At 36.0% G+C, this 25,423-nt stretch overlaps 1 protein-coding gene across 3 annotated transcripts in view; it reads right to left on the bottom strand.

Moving 5' to 3' along the window:
• The window catches only part of LOC149800866 (centlein-like), a 233,089-nt gene that overhangs the window by 193,705 nt on the left and 13,961 nt on the right, over positions 1 to 25,423 (bottom strand). For all 3 annotated transcript variants that reach the window (XM_089954882.1, XM_089954881.1, XM_089954883.1), the window contains exon 3: positions 5,872 to 5,936. In XM_089954882.1, the coding sequence (XP_089811008.1) occupies positions 5,872 to 5,936 (65 nt within the window). The remainder of the gene's footprint in view (positions 1 to 5,871; positions 5,937 to 25,423) is intronic.

Here is a 25,423-nt window from a genome sequence, read left to right as displayed (position 1 = left end):
TGTGGGATATTTTTGTACAGTTTATGAGATCACATTTCTTAATTAAAGTACGATCTTTCTTTCTTGATACAAAATGACTTATTAGCAACAAAAAAAAACATGTAATCCAATGTTTACAGAAATGACGTATCATTGCGCAGAATTACCTGACGTGCAGAATTGGCCGACATGGTGGTAATAAAAGGGACAAAAATTTCTCATTTCAGCTCTTAGATCCAACAGTTTGGACTACAAATTTGGCTTAAAAGGATTAGCAGTCCGTTTTTTAATCGAGTTTACTCCGAATATTCCCACCCCATTTTTTCATATCTGGACATTTAGGTTGGGGTGTGGAGTCACTGTAACTGCATATTAAAACTTTGGAATTCGCCACCACCGTTCGTTAGCGACATATGGTAGTCGCTTACCCGTGGGCCTAAAAAATGTAAACTTTTGTTATATCGACTCATGCCTGCATGAAATCGATAGGAATTTTTTTCTCTTTCTCATAAATGGCAAGTTTTATAATCGTCATATCGTTAATCCACAGTTAAATAAGACAAAACTACGGCGTAGATGAAACCTGACCCAGTACTCACCATTTGCATTACCAGTCACATGACTTCACAAATCTCAAATGAGGACATTGGAGGTCCAATAGTCACATGATATCAACAACAAACTCCTTTATAATGTTGTTGTATAGAAATTCAATTATATTAAATGAAAGTCAGATACCTTTTGTAAAAACCAGCAATCTGGCCAGTCTGATTTATCAAGCATGTCACATGTCAATGTGGTAGTCACGTGATACAACAATACTCCAAAAGTTGTTCTCAGAATATACAAATATGGAGAATTTTGTGTTCTTTCATTTTTGTATTCTTATTACAATCAGTATGCAACTTTCATTTAATATTTTCTTTATTTTTTTCAATACAACATTTGAAAAGGTGGGTTGTCAGATTTGTGTACAGTACTCATGTGACTAGCAATGCAAATCATGAGCACCAGGTCACATTTCATCAACGATGTGGTTTTATCTTGTCTTTCAGCAGATAAAGACATAGCGATTTTAATAACCACAATTTCTGAGAAAATAATTAATTTTCATATCGATTTCATACATGTATCACCCGACCAAGAAATGTTTAAAGTTTGCTAGGCCATCTGGTAAGTGGCTATGCTTTGCCACCACCAGGTTGGCCTCTTGTGATGCTAGACTGGTTTTCATACCTTCCATGTAAGGAAAAGATATGAATATCGAGCTGACTTTGACAATTAATGTCTACTAGACGAATCTAATACACTGGTCATTTGGGTTGACTCAGCATATATGTTTATTGCAAGCAACCAAATAATCCATAGTGCATCCTCTGAATATTCTGGTTAGAACTCAATAAATTTAACTCACGATCAATTTAGTTACTACTCAATTATGTGATTGTTTCAAGCGTCAAGTGGTGGCAGAAAATTTTGGGGGTTTTCCCCAACTTTCATCAATATTTGCAAAATTCCAGGACTTTTCAGTCAGGAAAAAAGTTAACATTTCTCCCAACTTTTTCCCGGTAGCATAGGAACCCTGTTAAAGGCAAATAACCCTCATCAAGTGTCCAATATTTAAAGGCAAATCACCATCATCATGTGTCCAATGTTTAAAAGCACATCACCATCATCATGTGTACAATGTGTAAAGGCACATCACCATCATGTGTCCAATGTTTAAAGGCACATCACCATCATGTGTCCAATGTGTAAAGGCACATCACCATCACGTGTCCAATGTTTAAAGGTACATCACCATCATGTGTCAAATGATTAAAAGCACATCACCATCATGTGTACAATGTGTAAAGGCACACCATCATCATGTGTACAATGTGTAAAGGCACACCATCATCATGTGTAATGTGTAAAGGCACATCACCATAATGTGTCCAATGTTTAAAGGCACATCACCATCACGTGTCCAATGATTAAAAGCACATCACCATCATGTGTACAATGTGTAAAGGCACATCACCATCATGTGTCCAATGTTTAAAGGCACATCACCATCACGTGTCCAATGATTAAAAGCACATCACCATCATGTGTACAATGTGTAAAGGCACATCACCATCATGTGTCCAATGTGTAAAGGCACATCAGCATCATCGTATGTCCCAAGTTTAAGGACTTTTATAACATGATGCTTTCAGCTGAAGTTCTGTTGAGTGGTTTTTGAGATAAAGTTCTCCCTTTGACCATTCTGGTGGCCTAGTGGTTAGAGCATCTGCCTCGGATGCAGGAGGTAGCGGGTTCGAACCCCTCGCCGAGCCATACCAAAGACTTATAAAATTGGTACTATCAGCTGCCTCGCCAGGCACTCAGCACTAAGAAGTAAATGTTAAGACTGATCAGCCTGGTGTCAAGATAATGTGTCTGTGGCATGATGCCTGAGTGCTAGACATCACTATAATCTGCCACACTGCAGACATGGTAGCAATATGACTGAAAAATTGTTTATGCTAGATTAAAAATCCACATCACACACTTTAAATTATTATGCATATTTATAGTATGTGTATTATTTTCCTGATTATAGTTTATAAGGATAATTTAGTTAATATTTTAAATACTAATTTTCTATATGATCATAAGTTTGAACTTAAAACATCAAGTCATTCTTTTAAAAACAGTGCAAAAATATATTCATTGTTTCAAGGTTGATTTGTACTCTTATTCAAGTAAATAAGAGAAACAATCAGACTGCAGGTCACAGGTTTTCTTGAAATGCCAGGCTGACCTTATCCTTGATTGGTTATTGTTAGAGAACCTGATCTTGTTTATGACTTGGGGATTATTGTAGAATGAATATGCATATCTCTTTCTGTTTCTGAAACTCCATCTCAGATTTGTGTATAAGAAATGAATTATGTTGAATTAGATAGTCTTAGTATAATCATCAGTCTCCAAAGAGTCATATATAAAGTTGTGTTCATTGAGACTTTTCACGTATTCAATCCAATCATTCATTGGAATTACAAAGTGCTTGGACTATTAGATCTAATAACTGTTTTGGAAGTACTGTGTGTTCATTTAAAGGCATAAATAGGATTATATCTTTGTGATTCATCAATACTTATTGGTACAACAGTACAATGGTGAACTTCATTCGGAATACCATTGGAACTCATTTGGATTACTCAATACTTTTAGGCCTGATAGATCATTGAGGTATATTTAGAATTTCATTCAATAACGTACTGTAAGTTATTTACAAATTGAAATTTGTAAATTTTCAATTTATTATTTAGGCAAATAAATTATATTTTTAATTTCACAAACTTGTCAGTTTTTACTCTTTTTTCTTACTTAGATTAAGGACATAGAGTCATAAAAAAATGTTCTTCTATTGTTTGTAAAAGTGACCATAATTGATGACAGGATGGCATCATTTCTACAAGTGATCACAACTGATGACAAGTTGACATCATTTATGAAAGTAACTATAATTGACAGACTAGGCCGACTAGTCATAACACTAACCCCATAAAGCTGAGCACCTAGCGAGGCAGCTGTTAGTACCATTTTCATGTCTTTGTTATGACTTGGCCTTGGTTCGATCCTTCAACCTCCCGCATCTGAGGCAGATACTCTAAACACTAGGCCACCTGAGCGGTTGTATTGATTGTCAAGACTGGACTAGATATGCAAACATGTCCTTGTTGGTCATAATGTACCAATGTCCACGGTCTCCGTGATTTTGTCAAATAGTGTGCGTCCTTAGTTTGCATGGATTATACAGAATATTTGTGTGAACGTGTGCATCCTCACTTGCATTGCTAAATTTCATATTCCTTAGGATTGATAATACAGTTCCCTATTTCATACATCACCATTTGCTATTAATTTACTGCGCCAAATAGCATTTCTCTTCGCTCTGACATCGCCAGAACAAATGTCCTCGGTACACGGTTCCATACGCAAGTCCTCGATATCCACCAAATACAAGAATATGTGTGTGTGTGTGTGTGTGTGTGATTAGGATTTTTAACATAGCTTAAAAAAAATTTCAGTCATATCGCTATGATGTCTGCAGTGTGGCAGTTTGTAGTGATGTCCCACCCAGTCACATTATCCTGACACCAGGCCGACCAGTCCTAACACTAACCTCTTAATGCTGAGCACCTAGTGAGGCAGCTGTTAGTACCATTTTTGTAAGTCTTTGGTATGACTCAGCTGGGGTTTGAACCCACGACCTCCCACATCAGAGGCAGATGCTCTAACCAGTAGGCCACCGGAGCGGTCTATGAGAGATGTATACAGCCCAAGAAATCTTCATGACTGCACACTACCTAATTGTCATGGATATCAAAAGATTTTTAAATAATTTTCTGCAGAAATAAATAAAAATAAATATGATTTAACATGCTAATACTTATTTTGTTCTTAAAGAAACAAGAACCAGTCAAGATTTTAAAGTAAACAATGATACACACAGTACAGTGGTTTAAGTAAACAAACATCTTTTCTGTAAATAAATTAACAAAATGAACTGGAGATTTACTTTAACAGAAAATAAAAATCTCTGAACTGAGAGTATAATGTAATCATCGCATGCTTCCACATATTGAGATTAGTCTTTGAATCATGATTTCCCACTTTATTCATTTCAACAATAAATTTCATTAAGTTTCAGTTAGGACAATTATCAAACTTCCACTGTTAATTGCATGGTTATAGCTGAAGCTGTTAAATAAGATGTTCCAAGTCCAATGGCTTTATGCAATAGAAACGACATCTTTCCCAAGCCATAATCTGAAACTGACATCCTTTTTTCATGCTGATTGTATCAATATTTTACAACAGTGCTGACAATGGTTAATTAAGCCTTGATTTCTGTAGAACATCCACTAAAGTCTGGTTCTTGTTATACTCCTTAGTAGGCCCTTTGGTGTTAGAATCAATGTTATGTATTGCACAACCACATGAGCAAGTGCTGTTGTTGACATGACACTTTCCTCAAGGACTAAACATGCTGTTTGCATTTCTTTACAAATTATGCATTTTCTGTTCTTTTCCTTATTGTCAATAGCAGTAATTGTCATTTACAAATTATGCATTTTCTGTTCTTTTCCTTATTGTCAATAGCAGTAATTGTCATTTACAAATTATGCATTTTCTGTTCTTTTCCTTATTGTCAATAGCAGTAATTGTCATTTGGAATTTATTTCCCTGTACTTATATCATAGGATTAATTTTCCTCTGATTAATTTATGCCAAAGAGAAGCTGAAAGTTTGCATCAAGCTAGTGGGTTAAGTTAGTTTAGATTTTTTTTAAAAGAAATATTTTAAAATGCCTAAAAGTTTCAACAATTCTGCTTTCCTCTAATCATGTTGTAAAGTTGATAGACTACATTGTTTCAACTGAATGAGGAAAGCACATAAAGTTTTACATCGACAGAAAACAAAAGCCATGCTTACAAACCAACCAACCTTTTTCTAAAGACACATGTACTTCAAGCAAAAGACTAATCTGAAATGTTTCTTTCTTTATAAACAAGCTAAATATATGATGAACATAAAGACAATTGTTCATTTGGTGTCCTAAATCGGAATCACTGATATTTCGGTATTTCAGTGGGTGGTCTTCATGCTTGGGCTATTTACTGTTAATCACTATGACCTCTCCCACAGTGTCCACATAGTGGAGGTGTGCCCATGGATTCATAATGGTGTGTTGCTACAGTTGGTATTGACCACTCCACTGCACAGCAAATGAGCCTGGAGGAGATTAACTGCCCCACTGATAGGTGGAGAAATTAAAAAGACAAACACATTCATGAGGTGTATTGTAGCTGGATCAAACAGAAAGTTCCATTTCTAAAAATTTAAAGATCTACATACCTGACATTGTGATAAATCCGACAGAAGAGTACGGTTCTCTGCCAGTATCCGATTTATCTCTGCATCTGCAAATACATCAATCAAAAATTGATCATGTACACATCATATGAATCTTTACTATACATTTCAAACTGATTACCTTACTTGCTAAGTCAAAAGTTTGCTCTTTCTGCTTTTCATTTGACTTAAAGGTTCAAATATGAGTCTAAGAAACACTTTGGTATCAAATGAATATGGGCCATCCTTATAAGAACACAAACAGCACAATTTGAACAAAAGGCCCAAGTAAGACTGATATTGCTAACCCCTTAACAGTTGACTATTTCACTAAATCAATCAGATACAAGATCAACCCATAAATATGTGCCAACCTCTGGCTCATAACTGTACCCAAACATTTATGTTTCACTAGGCTTTTGGTCCTAGTGAGCTAATAAACTGCATATGATGAACACAGGACATTTATGTTTCACTAGGCCTTTGGTCCTAGTGAGCTAATAAACTGCATTGGATGAACACAGGACATTTATGCTTCGCTAGGCCTTTGGTCCTAGTGAGCTAATAAACTGCATATGATGAACACAGGACATTTATGTTTCGCTAGGCCTTTGGTCTTAGTGAGCTAATAAACTGCATATGATGAACTCAAGACATTTATGTTTCGCTAGGCCTTTGGTCCTAGTGAGCTAATAAACTGCATATGATGAACACAGGACATTTATGCTTCGCTAGGCCTTTGATCCTAGTGAGCTAATAAACTGCATATGATGAACACAGGACATTTATATTTTGCTAGATCTTTGGTCCTAGTGAGCTAATAAACTGCATATGATGAACACAGGACATTTATGTTTCGCTAGGCCTTTGGTCCTAGTGAGCTAATAAACTGCATAAAATGAACACAGGACATTTATGCTTCACTAGGCCTTTGGTCCTAGTGAGCTAATAAACTGCATACGATGAACAAAGGACATTTATCTTTCGCTTGGCCTTTGGTCCTAGTAAGCTAATAAACTGCATATGATGAATACAGGACCTTTATGCTTTGCTAGGTCTTTGGTCCTAGTGAGCTAATAAACTGCATACGATGAACACAGGACATTTATGCCTCTGCTGCTGGGAGAGGAGGGAGCTCAGTGGTAAAATATTTAAGACACTAAGACAATCTGGCAAACTACTATTTATATCTAAATATACACATACTAAAGTTGTGTCCACCTCTCCAAGTTCTATGTTACAGTTTAGTTACATGTTTTCCAGAAATAGTTGTCCACTCTAATTAATAATATTTATCTCTCCATTACATGTATATATATCTGTCCCTCTTGTTATGTATCTGTGATTAATTTTTTTATTTGATTTAATTTAATTGTTTGTAAGTTTTAAAATCTTTTTATTTTTAATTGCATTACATGTCAAAGTAATGTAACTTTGTTTACCAGGAATTTGATAGCTTCCAGAAAATTCGGTTTGTTCTGACTCTTTTCATAAACACCTAATAACAGAAACACTGTTTCTATTTTTGACTTAGTTCTTGACCTCGATTCAGAAATCACTGAGACAAGTAAACGACTTTCTATTTTTATTTTATTCTCAGAGTAAAATGATTGGTTTTTATCAAGGTCATACTAGGAGTACGTGATAGTTAGATTTATTAGTGATGTTTAGGGAGATATTTCTCCGTTTGGGCTTAAAAACACTTCATGGCAAGGTGTTTGTTTCGTTGTAACCAGTTTGGAGTTTTTTTATTCAAGTTAATTGGATTCTAAAAGATTATTTCTTTTCCAGGAAATATTTGAGTGCTCACACAGAATTCTTGGACAAAGACAATTCTTTGAATTTTATTCGGAAATTCAAATACCAGAATATTGTTTGTGAATTAACAAAGAACTGTAGACACAACAGTGCTATACTGACTACATTTTCAGTTCGAACTTGAATTCATTAGAATATTTCATTACTAGGACTTCCAAAATTTAATTCCTGCATTATTCTCGGATTATTTTTTTAAATATAGAAACAATGTATCTAGCTGCTGCTCTTGATTCAGAACCAGTAAGGATTCTGTTAAAAAAACTTTTTTTAAAAATATTTTTTATTATTCTTTCCCAGAGTAAGAACCATTGATTTCAGTTAAGGCCATACTGGGAGTATGTGATGTTAGGCAGGTAAAAAGCTTCTATTTTGTTCTGGAAGGGTGATCTTATGACCCTCATATGGAAATCTGTTTTGCGTCTTAAATTTGTGTATAACTGTTTTCTGGATAAAATCTGGACATTCAGGTTCTAAACCACTGACACTTAAAGGTGTTTTGTTGTGACCAATTTGAGTTTAAATTTTATTTTATGGAATACAAGTGATTCTTTTCCCTGGAAATATATGAGTGCTCATACAGAGTTCTTGGACAAAGACATTCATTGAAATTTATTCAGAATTCAAAACTGGATTCAATTTTTCTGTGATTCAACAAGGAACTGTTGACAAAACAGCACTTTGAAGGTTGCAACAGATGTCATCACCTTCTATTTTGGATTTCATTAGGACTCAAACTCAGATTCATTTAGGACTTTTTAGAAAGTCAAATTTGGTGACATACTTTGCATTTCCAATTTTATCAATAAAGTCATAGATTCTGGGTAATGGAAACAAATCTGCTTTAGTCAGACTGTTCACTTTTCTATAATCTGTGCACATGCAGACTTGAACTCAAGATTCATTTAGGACTTTTTAATAATAGGACTTCTATTTTTACATTTTTTAAAGTCCTTTTTCTCATTTTACCTTGTTTTACTAGGAAAATAAATTATTTGTTGAATTTTCAAAGCTTGTTGTCTTCACTCATTTCTTGTTACTTTTTGTAAGAGCCTAGACAAGAAACAATATACATGTGTGTGTGTGTATATATATATATATATATATATACACACACACACCCACACCCACAATATCACATACCGATCACACCCACTTCCCTTACATACAGAATATGACTGCCTAATACTTATTAAATGAAGGACAGAACCTTCTCCCACAGACCATACCAAACTACATGGTGCTCAAACAGCATTATAAGGAATATGACCCAACTACGTGTACACAGATTTTTCATGATAATGACGAAGTTACACAGATTTATCATTGCCTTTCTGAATCCCACAAATTGTCCTTGATATGGATGTTTTCCAAGTTCTCACCTCTAAATTCTTGTTAAACAGAAACCTGATACTGGTAACTGCTGACTGCATTACTTCCTATCCATTCAGCTTTATACATTTTAACACATTAACCCCTGGTGACAAGTTAACATGGCAGGAGGTAGTAGCCTACTGCCAGCTCTGTAGCATCAAGGTCATGTATGATACACTAAAGTGGGTGGTATTATAGAAAGGTAGACAGATGTAGCTCTACAATGATACTAAATAATCTGGAAGTTCTAGTTGCACAACAAAATACAGAAGTAAAAACCTCAATTTTTGGACCTGATTTTTTTTCACCCAAAATTCGCCTGCGGTCGGAATTTAATTTTGTGTCTGGATTTTAGACTTTTTGGTCTCAGATCTAAGGCAGACCAGTATGGACTGCAAATGGACATATAACCTTTGCAAAAAGTAGGATAAGATGGGCATTTGGGATAAAGAATGGTTTTGATACAAAAATAATGGGTCCGTTAAAAAAAAAAACACAAAAAAAAACAACTTTTACCCTTCTGCTCATGTGCAAGCCAAATAGCCAATGAAAAAGGATGTTTCTAACACAACTAGGCATTAGGTTATTGGAAAATCACCTAGAAGTTAATGTATTAGGATGTATTCAGAAATAGCTTTCAAAATGTGTTTCCTACTCGAATTTCAGGAGAAAACGAAAAAAACCTCCAGGGGTTAATGTCTTAACTGTTTCCCACGATGCTTTTGGTCATTAGGGTATAAGGATTCGTTGCTTAGTGGCGATTCATTGTAATATCTCCTCCAAATTGAGCAACAGCAAGGTTTACAAAGTTTTAACATCTTCAAGGAACACTGATTACTGATTTCAACAGGCAAAAATTATGGTATGGCATTCTCCGTTATTCTTCCCATACTAGTGACCTGTGAAGTCTCATTAAGAACACAGGAAAAAGGTGAGGAAGCCCAGATCAGATTCAGTACATGCCATGTAAGTCTGAAGTTAAATAATTTTCCAGGCTCTAATTCAATAGGGTGAATCAAAATTGATACTTCTAACTGTCTCCACATTTGTCGAACCTGGAACAAAATTTGCCAAATGTCAAAATAAATTTTTTGATCATCTGTCACTGATTATGGAGAACCAAGACTGGCCAATCTACAAACATATGAGACCTATCACCTTGCCAGGAGACCCTAATAAGTGAATTGGAATTATGGGGGCAATGGCTCACCAATGGCAACACCTACACCAAGAAATGGCACTGCTTAATCCATTTCCCTCCCCATTATAGTCAGATTGTCCTAATATCATAATGCTTAGCCTATACAACTACAACATTGTTGCTTAAACTGACATATTACAGTGTCAATTAAATGTATTATTCACATAGCCATTATGGCATATACATTAACAGCTGATGAAGGTCAAACGGAGGTTACTGAAGCAGACATAGCCAATCCAAGCAGGTTAGAGTCAAATTCATTTTAGGTAAACAAGGCAAAAGTGTCTGGACAAAAAATGTCAATTGTTATAATTAGAAAGGAAAGTCATGTAAAATTCATTATGGTGAGACTATTCTACTCACTGAGTCACAAAGATGGCTAAATTATTGAAAATTTGATCCAAATGAATAAAAGGTTGCAAATTTTTCTAAATATTTGATGATACTTAACTATAATGATTAATTAACATTCAAATTCTAATTAAATTATAAATCTGACTGTAATTACCTTTTTATTATAACATTTCCTCACCAAAATTAGTGAAAGATCATGTACATCTCATTATATAGATTAAAAGGGAACAAGTCAACATTTTCAAATGCTTTGGTGAAATATTTTCTTCACAATTTGAGGGGTATAACTTACTTATAAGAGGACATTCAATAAATTAAAATTTCTGAAACTGATGCTCTCATTCTCTCTCTCTTTCTACCTCTCTCTTAACACACGTTTCTAAGAGCTCCATTACCATATATACCCACTTTAAGTCTATCTTAAGTACAACCTTCACAGACCCAGATCTGTTGTATGATCTGGGTCTATGCAGTTCGTTAGGAAAAGTAATCAAAAGATGACCTTAATCTGCTGTCATTGCAGATCAGAGTCTACGTTCTTTGCAGTTGGACTCAATTATATGCAAGTACATACAGTATCTTTCTCACAAAATTCACTACAGCATCTCAATTTTATACATACATTAACAGTCAAATTAGCAGTTAAAGCAGTTTATTAAGTTTTTGGGCACTGAAGCAAATTCAACCTCTCTATCTGTCAAGGATAAAATCAGATCAGTACTTTGTATTCAAACTGTTGAAAAAAATTTCATGACATGTTATTCACATTAAACTTGTTTCAAAATTTGATTTAACTTTTTTCAGACTAGCAAAAGAAATTGACCTTAAATGCAAAACTTTACTAAGGTCACTGTGAAATTTAGATCAAACTGACTTAAATTTGTCAAGATGGTGCAGTCCACTCCAGGATTTATTCATATTCAAATCTAATTATTTAGTAGAGAAAGTGCTGTTTCAGAAAGTCACTTAGAACTACACACCTTCTGTACAAAAGGTCTGGTTTTATTTTATCATCAATTAAATCTTTAAAGAATCAACATTTCACAGTCATAGAAAATCAACTTGTCAGTCATGGAAAATCAACTTGTCATAGTCATGGAAAATCAACCTGTCACAGTCATGGGAAAAAACATGTTCCAGTCATGGAGAATCAACCTGTCACAGTCAAGGAAAATCAACTTGTCACAGTCAAGGAACATCAACCTTTCAGACATGGGGAAAAATATGTCACAGTCATGGAGAATCAACCTGTCAGAGTCACAGGAAAAAAACTGTCAGTCATGGAGAATCAACCTGTCACAGTCATGGAAAATCAACTTGTCACAGTCAAGGAAAATAAACCTGTCACAGTCATGGGAAAAGACCTGTCACAGTCATGGAGAAGCAACCTGTCACAGTCATGGAAAATCAACTTGTCACAGTCAAGGAACATCAACCTGTCACAGTCATGGGAAAAAAACTGTCACAGTCATTGGAGAATCAACCTATCACAATCAAGGAAAATCAACCTTTCACAGTCATGGGGAATCAACCTGTCACAGTCATGGGGAAAAACCTGTCAGTCATGGAAAATCAACTTGTCATAGTCATGGAGAATCAACCTGTCACAGTCATGGAAACGATCCTGAAATAGTCATGGAAAATAGCGCATATGATTGCTGCTCTCTGCCAACTTTAATGTTTTATGATATAATCCATATTTCTGTGAAGGAAGAAGGTAGGGATGACTGCAATCTTTATCTCAAATATATATTCATGTGGATGCTTTCAAAATGACATGCTGGATGATTATACGCATGAATTTATTAAATTAATACCTGACTAATAGTTCTGAGTAAAACATCAAATTTAAAGAAAATATGTTTCACAAAAAAGCTACATTGTGCTACAACTTTGTAAATACTTTATAGGATCTGATCAGTAAAACTATTACCCTACAAATCCAGTCCTTCAAAGCTATAAATTACCCATGTAAAAGCTATAAGTTATCTGCCACTTAGTTGGAAGCAAACAAGAGTGATTTTTTCATGGCTATAGGGATTAGCACTGAATCCCATCCATATTTCATTTACTAATGGAACAACAAAAAATGCTCTTATGAAATCAAACTGCAGGAAGGTTGGGAGGATGTGTCCATATTATGACTAGGTAAATAAAAAATCAGTTTCTTCAAAATACAATTACACCATCTTAATACCTTAGGATAACTCATAAGTGGTGGAAGGAGTTAAATCCCCTTAGCCAGGAGAAGGCCTTGTGTGTGTGTGTGTCTGTGTGTGTGCATTTGTAATTGGTGTAAACCGAGGACATTCATGAGATTACACACCAATGTATAGAGGACACACATCCAACCAATGACATCCTCAGTTGGAAAAATGGTAAAATGTTGCTTCTACCAACTATTTTAACATAGAATAATGTAAAATCATGATTTGTAGGAAGGTCCCCATTTACACACCTGGTGCTTGTTCATGATTTTGGAGTGTATCTTTCTTCCAAAGCTGGAAATACACTTGCCCAAAACCATGTCCTCGATTGGCTGGTGGAAAACTTGTAAAGAGATCTTCTCTATCAAATTACACATTGCAAAAACATATTATCTCCCTTTAGATCCAAGCATCAAATACCTACTACTTAGCTAAACTATAAGATAATCTGGTACATATAACAGTCCCTGATATATTTTTATTAATATTTTATGCATGTGAGACAATAGCGTTGGGAAACTCATGATACATTCATTCCATACATTTTAATATAGGCAAATAAATCTATGACATGTATGAATGAGGTACCTCAAAATGCTATTGGAAATACACAGGAATTCACTGTAGAGTTGTACTGAAATTGCCTAATTATCCGACCCATCTATAAAGTTAAAACGTCCTGTTTGCAGCGAGATTTTACACATATAAAGTCTCTGTGAAATACACAATATAGGTGACACACACATTCTTATTTTCAACTTTACATCTGCACATGACTGAGAGAAAGAGAGATAGGAAGATATTACTCTATTTTGTCAAAAAGTGAATAGTCATTGCCGACAAGGTGAGTTTCCTGCCATAAATGTTCAAATCAAGCAAAATGTTATCGATAAAAGCCAGGGGTATTTGCTTGACCAAGCGGTGTCAAACCCTGGCACGATTAAGCTAGAAGTTATAAGACTTCTATACAACTTCATTTGTAAATTAGAAAGCACTCGATACATAAATTTTTCACTAATCAACGCAAAACCACAGATCTCAAAACTTGCAAATATTTATCAACTGCACATCTGCATGGTTTCTCTTCATCAACTATCCGTACCATTAGCAGTTCACGCCATAGAAACTATACAACTATCCCAATACACATGGAACTGTTTTCACTGCGCCACCTTAGGCCAGTCAATTCATGGTTTCAAGGCACAGTTTACCAGTACAACTGCATCATATTTGCCACCATGGCGACATAAACGATATCTGCCAAGTCCCTTCTTGTTTATTCCTTCATGTAATTTACTAGTCTCCTACCGTAAATACTGCCACTGCATTCATACCACCAGATTTTAATAGGGACCAAGGTATTCCAGGGACAGTCATTCTGCTTTGACCTAAATTCACTAAAAGTCAACCATGGCATCATGGAAACTCACTGACTTCACTCTATGACATTTGCTATTACTAACAGGCTAATTATTTAGAGCAAAGGAATATTTATTTCCATTGCATGTTGTTACAATAATCAAACAAGTATTCACACACATCTAAGAATTCCTTAAAATGGGGCACTATAACCCAATACGCATACTCCAAATTTATTACAGTATGATCTCCAAAGTGGTGGATTAGTCCGAAGCGTGTTATGTGGTACTAAAGTCTAATTGGAGGACAATCAGCCAATCAATAAATTGGTCAGTCAGTCAATAACAAGATATATATTCAAATAATAATGTAATTGCCCTAAAGAAGTTGTAGACCCTTATGGATGTTACAGTAACTTAATACTAGCATGTGATTTGGATTTGATTTTTACTTAGCTTCATCAATCTTTCAGTCATATCGCTATGGTGTCTGCAGTGTGGCAGTTTATAGTTATGTCTAGCACTGGGGCATCACACCGCAAATGCGTAGCATGATGTCCCACCAAGTCACATTATTCTGACACCGGGCTGACTAGTCTTAACACTAGCCTCTTAATGCTGAGTGTCTAGCGAGGCAGCTGTTAGTACCATTTTTATATCTTTGTTATGACTCGGCCTGGGTTCAAACCCGCAACACTCTAACCACTAGACCACCTGAATAGTCATATTGATTGTTAAGACTGGACTAGATGTGAAAACATATCCTCATTGGTCATTATGTACCAATGTCCACGGTCTCCTTGATTTTGTCAAATAGTGTGTCCTTAGTTCATATTGATAGTTCAGACTAGACATGTAAATGCATCTTCGTGGTCCATGATGTACAATATTCACAGTCTCAGTGATTTTTTTTAGCAATGTGAGGTTCTTGTGTGTATTAATCATTTTGACTAGATGTGTAAATATGTTCTCTTTGTCCATGATTTACGACTGTCCTAATTCTTCATGTTTTCTCATTAACTGTGTGTGTCCTTAGTTTGTATTGATATTTTTTTCTGTCTGTGTAAATGTGTCAATGTTGTCCATTATGTCTGCCGTCTCTATTTTGTCAACAATAATGTGTATCCTCTGTATTGATATTTGATTATATATGTTTAGAGATCTCTTCTTCGACTATGATATACCATAGTCGATAGTCTTCGTGATTTTCAAAAATCATTGTTTTCTTTCATTAAAGAATAGTACAGAGGATCAGTTTGTTCATTCCTTAGGTCCAAGTTAACAAAAAGTCTTCATACATATTAATTATTGTGAAAGAATTAAATCAAATCCAGTCATAATACCAACAAGGAAAATCAGTTTCAGATTTCAGGAATTATATGATGGTTTAAAATTAAGTAGAATAGGTTCATGTCATATAAATTGTTCTTGATATTATCAATTTATGCACAGTTACAATAGAACAATACATGTTTTGATACATGGACATATTAAACAATCCCAGTACTGTGCTTCCGTCTAAACAATCTATGAACAGTATGGAGTCACCAGCCTACCACACTGTTGTATAAAGTAACAACTAAAGGCTGATGCCTTAATTAAAGATGGGATAATCATAATGTGATCAGCCTTTTATTCTGAAAACAGTTAAAGATATTTCTGAGATTTAAAAAAAGAACCACAATTACGTCTGAGTGCACCAACCCTCTTAGTCTGAACAGTTTATGTATGGCTTAATAGTGTTTCTCTTCGTTTTCATTATGCAAGATAATGGGAGCCACAGCTAACCATGATGTCACACTATCTACAGTTTCCATGTTGTGGTCAATAGTTACGTGTGTACTTAGTTTGCATGGATTATACAGAATATTTGTGTAAACGTGTGTATCCTCACTTTCATTGCTTAATTTCATATTCCTCAGAACTGATAATACAGTTCCCTCCTTGATACATTATCATTTGCTATTAATTTACTGCCTTAAACTATTTCTTTTCGCTCTAAGATTGCCAGAACAAATGTCCTCAGTACGCGGTTGCATACCCCGAATCCTCGATATCCACCAAATACAAGAATGTGTGTGTGTTTGTGTGTGTGTGTGTGCTTCTGTGTGTGATTTGGATTTTTAATGTAGCTTTAAAAAAATTCAGTCATATCGATATGATGTCTGCATTGTAGCAGTTTATTGTAATTTCTAAGCATCATGCTACTGACATGTAGCATCATGTCCAATCCAGTCACATTACATCAGATTGACCTGTCCTAACACTAACCTCTTAAAGCTGAGTGCCTAGCAAGGCAGCTGCTAGTACCATTTTTATAAGTCTTTGTATGACTCGGCCAGGGGATCTCCCACATCCGAGGCAGACGCTTAAACCATTTAGGCTACTGGAGCTGTACAGAAGGCCTTATATCCAATCCTCTATGGGAGGTGAGGCATCTTGTCATCTAGAGATTTATATGGTCTTTAGAAATGACTTTTGATGTGGCCAACCAGGATAAATACCCCATCCCTTCTTAAAAATACAGCAGATGATGAGTGGCTATTACACAGTGAAACAACCAAAGGTGGCTTGTTGTCTGTTTCCCACATCATTAGTGATTAAAGCAGCAGCCAGCATAGATGCATACAGATAAAGCTGCAGATAGTTCTGATCAACCAATGAGGCGTGCATCTCACCATTTCTGCCTGCTGAAGCTAGAACGACTACAAAACAGGTTGTATAGAGACGAACAAACGATACTCTAAACAGAAGTTCAATTGGCGCTTGATTCAGCCATGACAGAACCCAAGGTTGATTCCATTGCAGAATGTTGGAAGTCAATGACACAGAGATGGCTTTGAAAAGCAACACAACTCTATCCATAATTCTTATGACGACACAAGAACTAATATTCAGATTAAAAGGGACATTACTCTGTCTATAATTCTTATGAAGACCTAGGGATTGATATTCAGACGAAAAGGGACACAATTCTGTCCATAATTCTTATGAAAACCCAGGGTCTGATGTTCAGACTGAAACAGAGCAGACTGAATTGGTATACCATATTCTTGAACGCAGTGTTGAATCTGCTGTAAGAGATCCACTTTGTACAGGTCTATGGGATTCTGTAATGATGAGCAGCATTTGAATGTGAAAGAGGCATAGAAAGTAGTTTGAAGTCTCCATAACGCATGCATCATCAATGAATTTGTGGAGCAGTTGTTTTCCATTAGAATGGAAGTGCAATCATGTCATCAAGGCCGAGATGATCGAAAGGAGGGAAGGGTTGTCCCCTGTCATGTTCATGCTATACTTTGATCTCTCCAAGGAAAATGAAGACATGGCTCTGGTCACTGGCCCATGAGGTTTGCCTCTACCATAGCCTGCTGTCATCTAAAGGTTGATATGATGGTTGCCCAGATAACAGAAGTAGAGAGAAACACATGTCTTCCCCAAGTTGGGGAATAACAAATGCAGTTAAGTGTAGTTTTGGGCTGCTGAGTAATGAAGAATCCATCCAGTGATCCCAAGATTAAAAGTCATAGGCTTTGAGTAACCTTGGAGTGACGGTCAACAACACATAGTTCCTGCATCAGTAATTACTTTACTGCTGTGATGCCTCACATGAAAAGCATAGGTTAACTTGCCTAATACTTGTACTCATGCACATTGCAATACACCGTTAACCTGCTGAGAATAATGTATCATAATATACAAGGTCACAGTAACCATTTTTGGTTATAAGGGTGTAGTACAAAGTAACAGAGACACATTAGATTATCAAATTTCATGGTTGGCAAATAAACAGATATTGAGAAATTAACTCCGAACACAAAAAATGCAAAATCGTAACCTAAACCAAAATGTTAAATGTTGGTCACAATGAACTTTTGTTGTAAGGGTATGCATAGTCTCCTAGTTTTATGACTCTTGCATAAGTGCTGGAAATATGGGTCACAATTATCTGCTTTTAAGACAAAGGTGTAGTAGACATCAAGATACATTCCCTCATCAAATTTCATTATTCTTGGCAATACAGGGTGCTAAAAAACTTTGGTTATGAGCTTAATCCCAAAACTTAAACTAAGCCATTAAAATGTTATATTTAGGTCACAGTGATATTCTTTTGTGGAACGGGTGTAGTACTAATGTTTCCCACATCTTAGTAATGAAAGCAGCAGCTATCCTAAATGAATTAAGCCATGCAGATAAAGCTGCAGATAGTTCTGATCAACCGACGAGACATGCATCTCACTGATTCTGCATGCTAAAGCTAGAACAACAAGAAACAGGGTGAAGGATGCTCTATAAAGGAGTTTAATTCAGCCATGATAGAACCCATCTTGATTCCTTTTGCAGAATGTTCACCAAAAGAATTTTCCTGACCTGGTTAAGGAGCACCATGAAGAGGCAGAACCCATGGAACAAAATGATATGTTCTCCACCCAGGTTGTCACATAAAAGGCATGGTTGATGCACTCAAACATTTGGATCATGAAAGAAGTACTAAGGTTGCCAAACTGATGAAGGAAGCCAATGCCTGCTACATGCAGCTGACTGGGATAAGTGGCACAGCTCTGTGCTGTCTTCTTGCAAAGTTCTTCAGGAAGTGGGATAGCATTATCTTGATTCAATCAACTGATCTGCTGTCCTCTACTTCAAGCCAGCACACCCAGAACTTGCCCCCACGCCATCCAACCCCATTCCATCTGTTGATGTGTTCGACTGGGATGAAGATTCAGCTCCCCAATGAAGGATGGATTGAATATTGTCCATTTTGTATATTTTGTGTGCATTTCTTATAATATAACTGAATAAATGTGTTTACAATTTTTTTCGTAACATAGCAAATAAAGTATTGGTTGAAAAGGGTTTATTTTATGGTAATACCTTTGGTATCATGAAGGTGAGGTCAAAGGAATGCAACCCCTTACTTTTTTAATATTTCCCATGGGAAAATTCACCTGAAGTCATCCAAATTTAAGTTTTATCAGGAACACAATATACACATAAATCGAGCATTTACTGTATGTATATATTTATGTCTGTATGTATGTATGTATATATTTACATACATACATACCTACCTAGATATACACAAAACATGTGTGCATAAAACCTTGTTTGTCATGTGGTCATGAGCTAAATGTTGTTGTTGTTGTTGTTGTTGTGGAATCATGATGGCCTTCATCTGAAACATGGATATGGCAGTAAAAGAGACTTACAATGATATATTCATTATTCTATCATGAACATAGCTTATGATGTAATGTACTCTCTTTTCACTAAGTGTGGCAGAAGACCTAACCTAATCCCTATGGAATAACATTAATAGTCTAGTCTGAGGGACTTTAGACCAGCATTGTGGATCGACCAACCATTGAAATATTGTAGGATTTGGGATACCTAATGATCTTAAATCAGCTGCAACTACTCCCAGACCCTGGTAAAGTTATGGGTGTGGAAGCTACACCAAATGACACAGATCAAAATTGGATGATCTCCCCATCCAAGCAAAAACAGGTACCTCCTCTGTGAAGAAAAGGTGGGATGTGAAGGCATGCATCCTGCAAACTGTTCCCAATAGAAGGCCAGAAACAGGTCTTTTAACACCCTCTCTATTGCATACTTCCAAAGAAGGATATGAACCTGTTTGTTTAATTGCTCAAGTTTGAACTGGCAGAAGCAAATGGGGGACCTTACTACAGAAGAAAGATCTTGGAACCAAAGCCAGTAGCTTATGATAGAAAGGACCCAGCCATCGACAGTCACGTTAAAATCAAGCACGTGAAAAGAGGTTTAGTTTGGCACCAATGGCAACTGAAGGAAAAAGTATGCCTGGCAAGAGAGGGAGTTAGTCCTTAAGTTTGTACACCCTTGTCCTAAGGAAAGGAGAAGAGCCTGTTAACCTCTTCCTTGGACCGTTGCTGTGCCCCCTTCTAATGCCATGGACAAGACAATACATGCTTATAAGTTTTTGCAGCTACTTCCAACAAACAATGTTGCTCCATTGGCTACAATGATTCCTCCTTCAGCAGGCTCAAAGAGGTTGCTGTAAGGAGATCAGCATGCAAAGCTATGGGTACTAGAGGCATAGTCTTTTGTACTAAGGGTTCCAGTATTTTCACTGAAAGACTAGCTAAGGTCCTCATAGAAATACCCACCTGAGCTGCTTCAGAAGCCAACTCTACATGACTCAATGTCTATCAGTTCTGGGGTAAAAAACTGAACTAGTAAACCCTTCTGCTGAGTTAAAGGACTGTTTATAGCAGCAGCCTCTGCTGCTGATTTATTGTCACTCTCCACACCCCTTAGAGATTTTTTGTGTACTATGTGGACCAGGTCCAGAAGTCCATGGTTGTGCATAGGAAAAGGGATAATTTTATGGATAAAGGGGAATGCCTATCTGCCTTAATCTAGCATCTGTACACTGGTTCCCATTCCCTGATAGGATGAAACAGTATCCTGGAAAGATGGGTTACTTGATCCAATCCTCATACAAATCACTGAGACTCCAAGGATCCCTACATGGTGCCTTGTTGTGGATTCGACAGGCAACACAAATCTGACAAACTTAGATCTGAGCCCTCCCCAGTGCTAAAAGAATCAGATAACCCAATGCCTGGGGGCCCTCTAATTTTAGATCGGGCCCATCCTGTATTCTATGTGTGGTTCACATTGGGGTTGTCGAAAAAAACAAAATTCCTGAGTAAACTCTGATCTCGCTGAAGAAATGTGTACATGTTTTTTCAAAATGCCATACCATACTGGAAGGCAGATTTTACTGCATATATAAAATGCAAAGCATGATCATTTCAGTTGTCAGAATAGTGTTAAAGTCAGGGATCGTCCTGGGCTTTGCCAATGTCACAAATTGTGAACTTTTTCCCCTTATTGGCAACAAAATATACCATCTGGCAATTGTTTTGGCAACAGACTATTTGGCTGTTTAATTTGTACATAAAATCATGGATTTGGAGTGGAGAAATTCAAAGGGACCATGAAAGGAAGCCACAATCTTGGATACACAATGCGCTGAAATATATCTGTTACATAAATAAATCCTTTGTTTGTATTGACAAACCCATCTTTACAGTGCATTATTACATCATAATCCGCTTATGTTGACATCTGGCCTGAGTACTGTATGCTGTGATACACCCAGTCATGCTACCTGACTATACCTACAATAGACCGACCTCTGAAGACATGAACAGAAACAGCTATAATTAATTGACGACGGCTAATCCTTCTGTTTGTTATATTTAAATGTACCAATAAAATAATTTTGCTGAAACTTCAATGAAAACTGATTACCTCTTAAGTACTGATTGCTGTTCGACAGTGAGTGAAAGCACTATCAATTCATTGACAAATAAACAATGCCCTTTTTTTGTTATAACAACCCATGCCTAAAATGGATGTGAATTTATGTTAACAGTTCAAATGTGGTCTTAAGCTAACATACATGTTCCCCACATTTTATATCCCACCTTATTTCCTTATTATTAATTCATATATGCATATAATACTGCTTACTAAATAACATATTTATTCCGAATAAGCTTTTTGGGGGCACATATGCTCTGTGATGTTTCTTTGTTCCTTCTTTTAATTTAATGATAGTAATTAATGCTTATATATATGGAACATTAATGACAGGTGTTGACTCATGTTTCATTGGTGGGAATGGAGATCCTAGTTCACTTGTTGAGAAAAAAATCTACAGCATTCAGTATCAGTCTTGGGATTTATGAAGCAATTCCGGTTGACGGAGATGTACTTTGTGAAGCTAACCATAAAATGGGGGGTGGGGGGAAGTAGGGGCATTTAATTCCTGAACACATGAAATCGCTGGTCACATTATACGTCACTTACCTTAATCATTGCAAAGTATGATCATAGGGTTTTAGTATTAAAATGACATTAACTAAAGTTCTTTACAAAACTATTATTTGGAAAATACTATACATAATATAGATTTGCTTAATACCTAATGTTTCTATCCAAAAAAATAGACTGTGCATGTCAGGAAAGTAGATATTTCACATCTGATAATGAATTTCTTTCAGGTGACAACAATCATACCTATGTACCAGCATAATGTGGGATGCAAAGACCATGGAAGTAGTGCAAAACAATCATATTCATTCTATTTATCAACGATTTACCTCTTAAGATTGGAAATTCAATTTCTTCCACTGACCTTTATGCAGATGATACTACACTGTCTGAGATTGGTAAAACCAAAACAGTACTTGAAAATAACTTACAAGATGCTCTCAACACACTTCTAGTATGGTGCAAGGAAAACAGTATGATCATAAATACAGAAAAAAACGAAAGCCCTACTAGTTACAACGCAACAAAAACAAGCAAGCTAGATAGCGACAAACTTCTACTTGACGTGAGCCTCAATATGACCTCTCAAGATAGAATTCTTGGTGTATTCGTGGATAACAACCTTACTTGGCCTATTCACATTAAACATATTTCAAAAAAGGTTGATTCTTATATTTGGCTACTGAGGAAAATCAAAACATACATTCCTCTTCAGTATAGGGTCATCTTTTATAAAAGTTATATTCAGCCATATCTGGACTACTGTAATGTAATTTGGGGTAATACCTCTAATTCAAACATAACAACACTTTTAAGACTCCAAAAGAGGGCTTGCCATTTAATTCTAGATCAATGTATAGACAATTTTCAGGATGCAATGAATAATATAAAGATTTTAACAATGCATGAAAGAATATTTCTTAGAAAGGCCAAATTGATGTATTAAGTATCCAGAAAAGACATTCCTGTCTATCTAAGCAATATCTTTCACCAAAGAGATGCTGATGGCACTCCAAATTTAAGGTCCATAAGAAGAAAAAATTGCATTATACCAAGGCCAAAGAAAGAATTGTTTAAAAAAAGTTTTCAATATACTGGTCCACTGGTATGGAACAACATTCCCAGTGACATAAGGCAGGCTCCTTGCATTTAATTTTTTCACAATCAATGTCTTAAATGGATGAAATCTTTAGAAAACTGAACAGTTTTAGTACCAAAAATACCGCCTGCTTTTCTGTAATTTTACATCATTTTCATAGCTGAATTTTTTAATGCAGGATTATATTTTATGTTTTATATATGTTTATCTTTTTACTGATGCCTGAACATGTGTTCGAGGCTTGATACTTTGAATTTTAAAATTACTAAATTATTTAGTGTCAAGCCAGACTCTTCACATCATGTGGTATATACTGTATATATTGTACATAACAGATAGAAGGTCTCAAGGTAGATTAGTTCTGTAACTAACTGAGTTACCGTCTCTAAATAAAGTCTTTATTATTATTATTATTATTATTATTATCATTATTATATGTAATGATTTATTTTGTAATATTATGGCTGTATTGCTTGTTGTCAATAAAGTAGTAACTATCCCATCTTTTTCAATTTTCATTGCCTATTATATTAATAGACACGGGCTCGACTAATGTGGGTATGTGAGAAAGCTTGCTGGTAGCTTCTTGTGGGTTGGTGGTTCTTTCTGAGGTCTTCCTGGGTTCTTCCTCCACCATTAATACTGACCGCCATGTATAGCCTATCTCTTGTGCTGAAAAATGGTGTTAAACCCTATAACAACAACGATATTAATAGACTTAGAAAAATATTCACTATTTCTTCTGGCAACATTTTTTAAAAATTGGCAACAAAATATTGAGGTTTTCAATTTTTTTTGGCTACAACTTTTTAAAAGCCAGGACAATTTTTTAAAACCGATTTAGGAAGCAATTAGCTAACAAAACTAAATTTCAGAACTCTTGGCTGGCAGAGCTTTACACTCTGAAGCATGCCAGCGAAAAACAGAAAAGTCGGGCTATTAATTCTTTGCACATACTCCAAACAAGACATCTACATACGTCAACTCAGTTCTGACCAGGATTCACTTAGAGAATCCAGGAGAGTAGTTTGAACACCAGGATCCATCCGGTCCTTAGTGAGTGTAGTGATGGAGACTAATGACACTTGCAATACTTTTAAACCCCATTGAACCCTATTGAATTTATATTCGAATTGTAGCTATTGCAAACTTGTGTGAAAAAATTAAAAAAGGGGAAATTTTGGGTATGTGGGAATTGGAGTCCTGATTGGAAATAGGAGTCAGGGCTTGTAAGGTTATTTAAGTCACCAGCCGAGGCCTGTTTCTAAAAAAAAAATTTATTTTGAGCACTGTCCTGAGGCTCAACCACATTGCCAACAACAAACCCTTATGGTGTGTGTGTGTGCCCAACTAACAATCATCATTTACTGAGCTGTAGGTCAGTAAACTTGATCTCTATCCTTTTTGGACATAAGAGGGTGCTGCTCCTCCCCAATGAGAGGGCATGATTCTATATCCTGGTGGTCAAGAGAGGGTGCTGTTCCTCCCCAGTGAGAGGGCATGATTCTATATCCTGGTGGTCAAGAGAGGGTGCTGCCTCTCCCTCATGAGGACACGACAGACTCTCTGCCCATTTGTTACCTACCCTGGGAGGGAACCCACCAATCCTAATAGTCTCTCAAGATAAGCTTTATTATTTTTTTCTAATATTTGCAAAGATTTACATGTTGGCATTGTGGTGCTAGATTGGTCTTCTTATCTTCAACAGATGACAGACAAAATATGTAACTGAGTTGTAATTGAACTGATTTTCAGTTAAATTTACTGAGTTCTCTTATCGAATTCCTGCAGAACTCTTCATTGATCTGAGATATAATAGCTTTATGGCTCATTTGGGTGTCCTAAAATATTTGCATAGTCAATCCAAGCAATCAGGTAGACTCTTACCCCTTAATTCACTCCATATTACTATCTTTTCTTATCACGTAGAAAAATTAAACAACACAAATAACTGTGACTGTTCAGTGAATTTGTGCTGAATTCAATGAGGCACCTTACATTAGGGACAGTTACCTTGACAAAATGCAGAAAAAGGAGGCACCTTACATTAGGGACATTTACCTTGAAAAAATGCAGAAAAAGGAGGCACCTTACATTAGGGACATTTACCTTGACAAAATGCAGAAAAAGGAGGCACCTTACATTAGGGACATTTACCTTGACAAAATGCAGAAAAAGGAGGCACCTTACATTAGGGACATTTACCTTGACAAAATGCAGAAAAAGGAGGTACCTTACATTAGGGACATTTACCTTGACAAAATGCAGAAAAAGGAGGCACCTTACATTAGGGACATTTATCTTGACAAAATGCAGAAAA

This window comes from Sinohyriopsis cumingii, chromosome 4, assembly GCF_028554795.1.
Source record: "Sinohyriopsis cumingii isolate HCF-2022 chromosome 4, ASM2855479v2, whole genome shotgun sequence".
Classification (NCBI taxonomy): Eukaryota; Metazoa; Mollusca; class Bivalvia; order Unionida; family Unionidae; genus Sinohyriopsis; species Sinohyriopsis cumingii.
The sequence above is the reverse complement of the archived record's forward strand: the minus strand, read 5'-3'. Positions and strand labels throughout refer to the sequence as shown.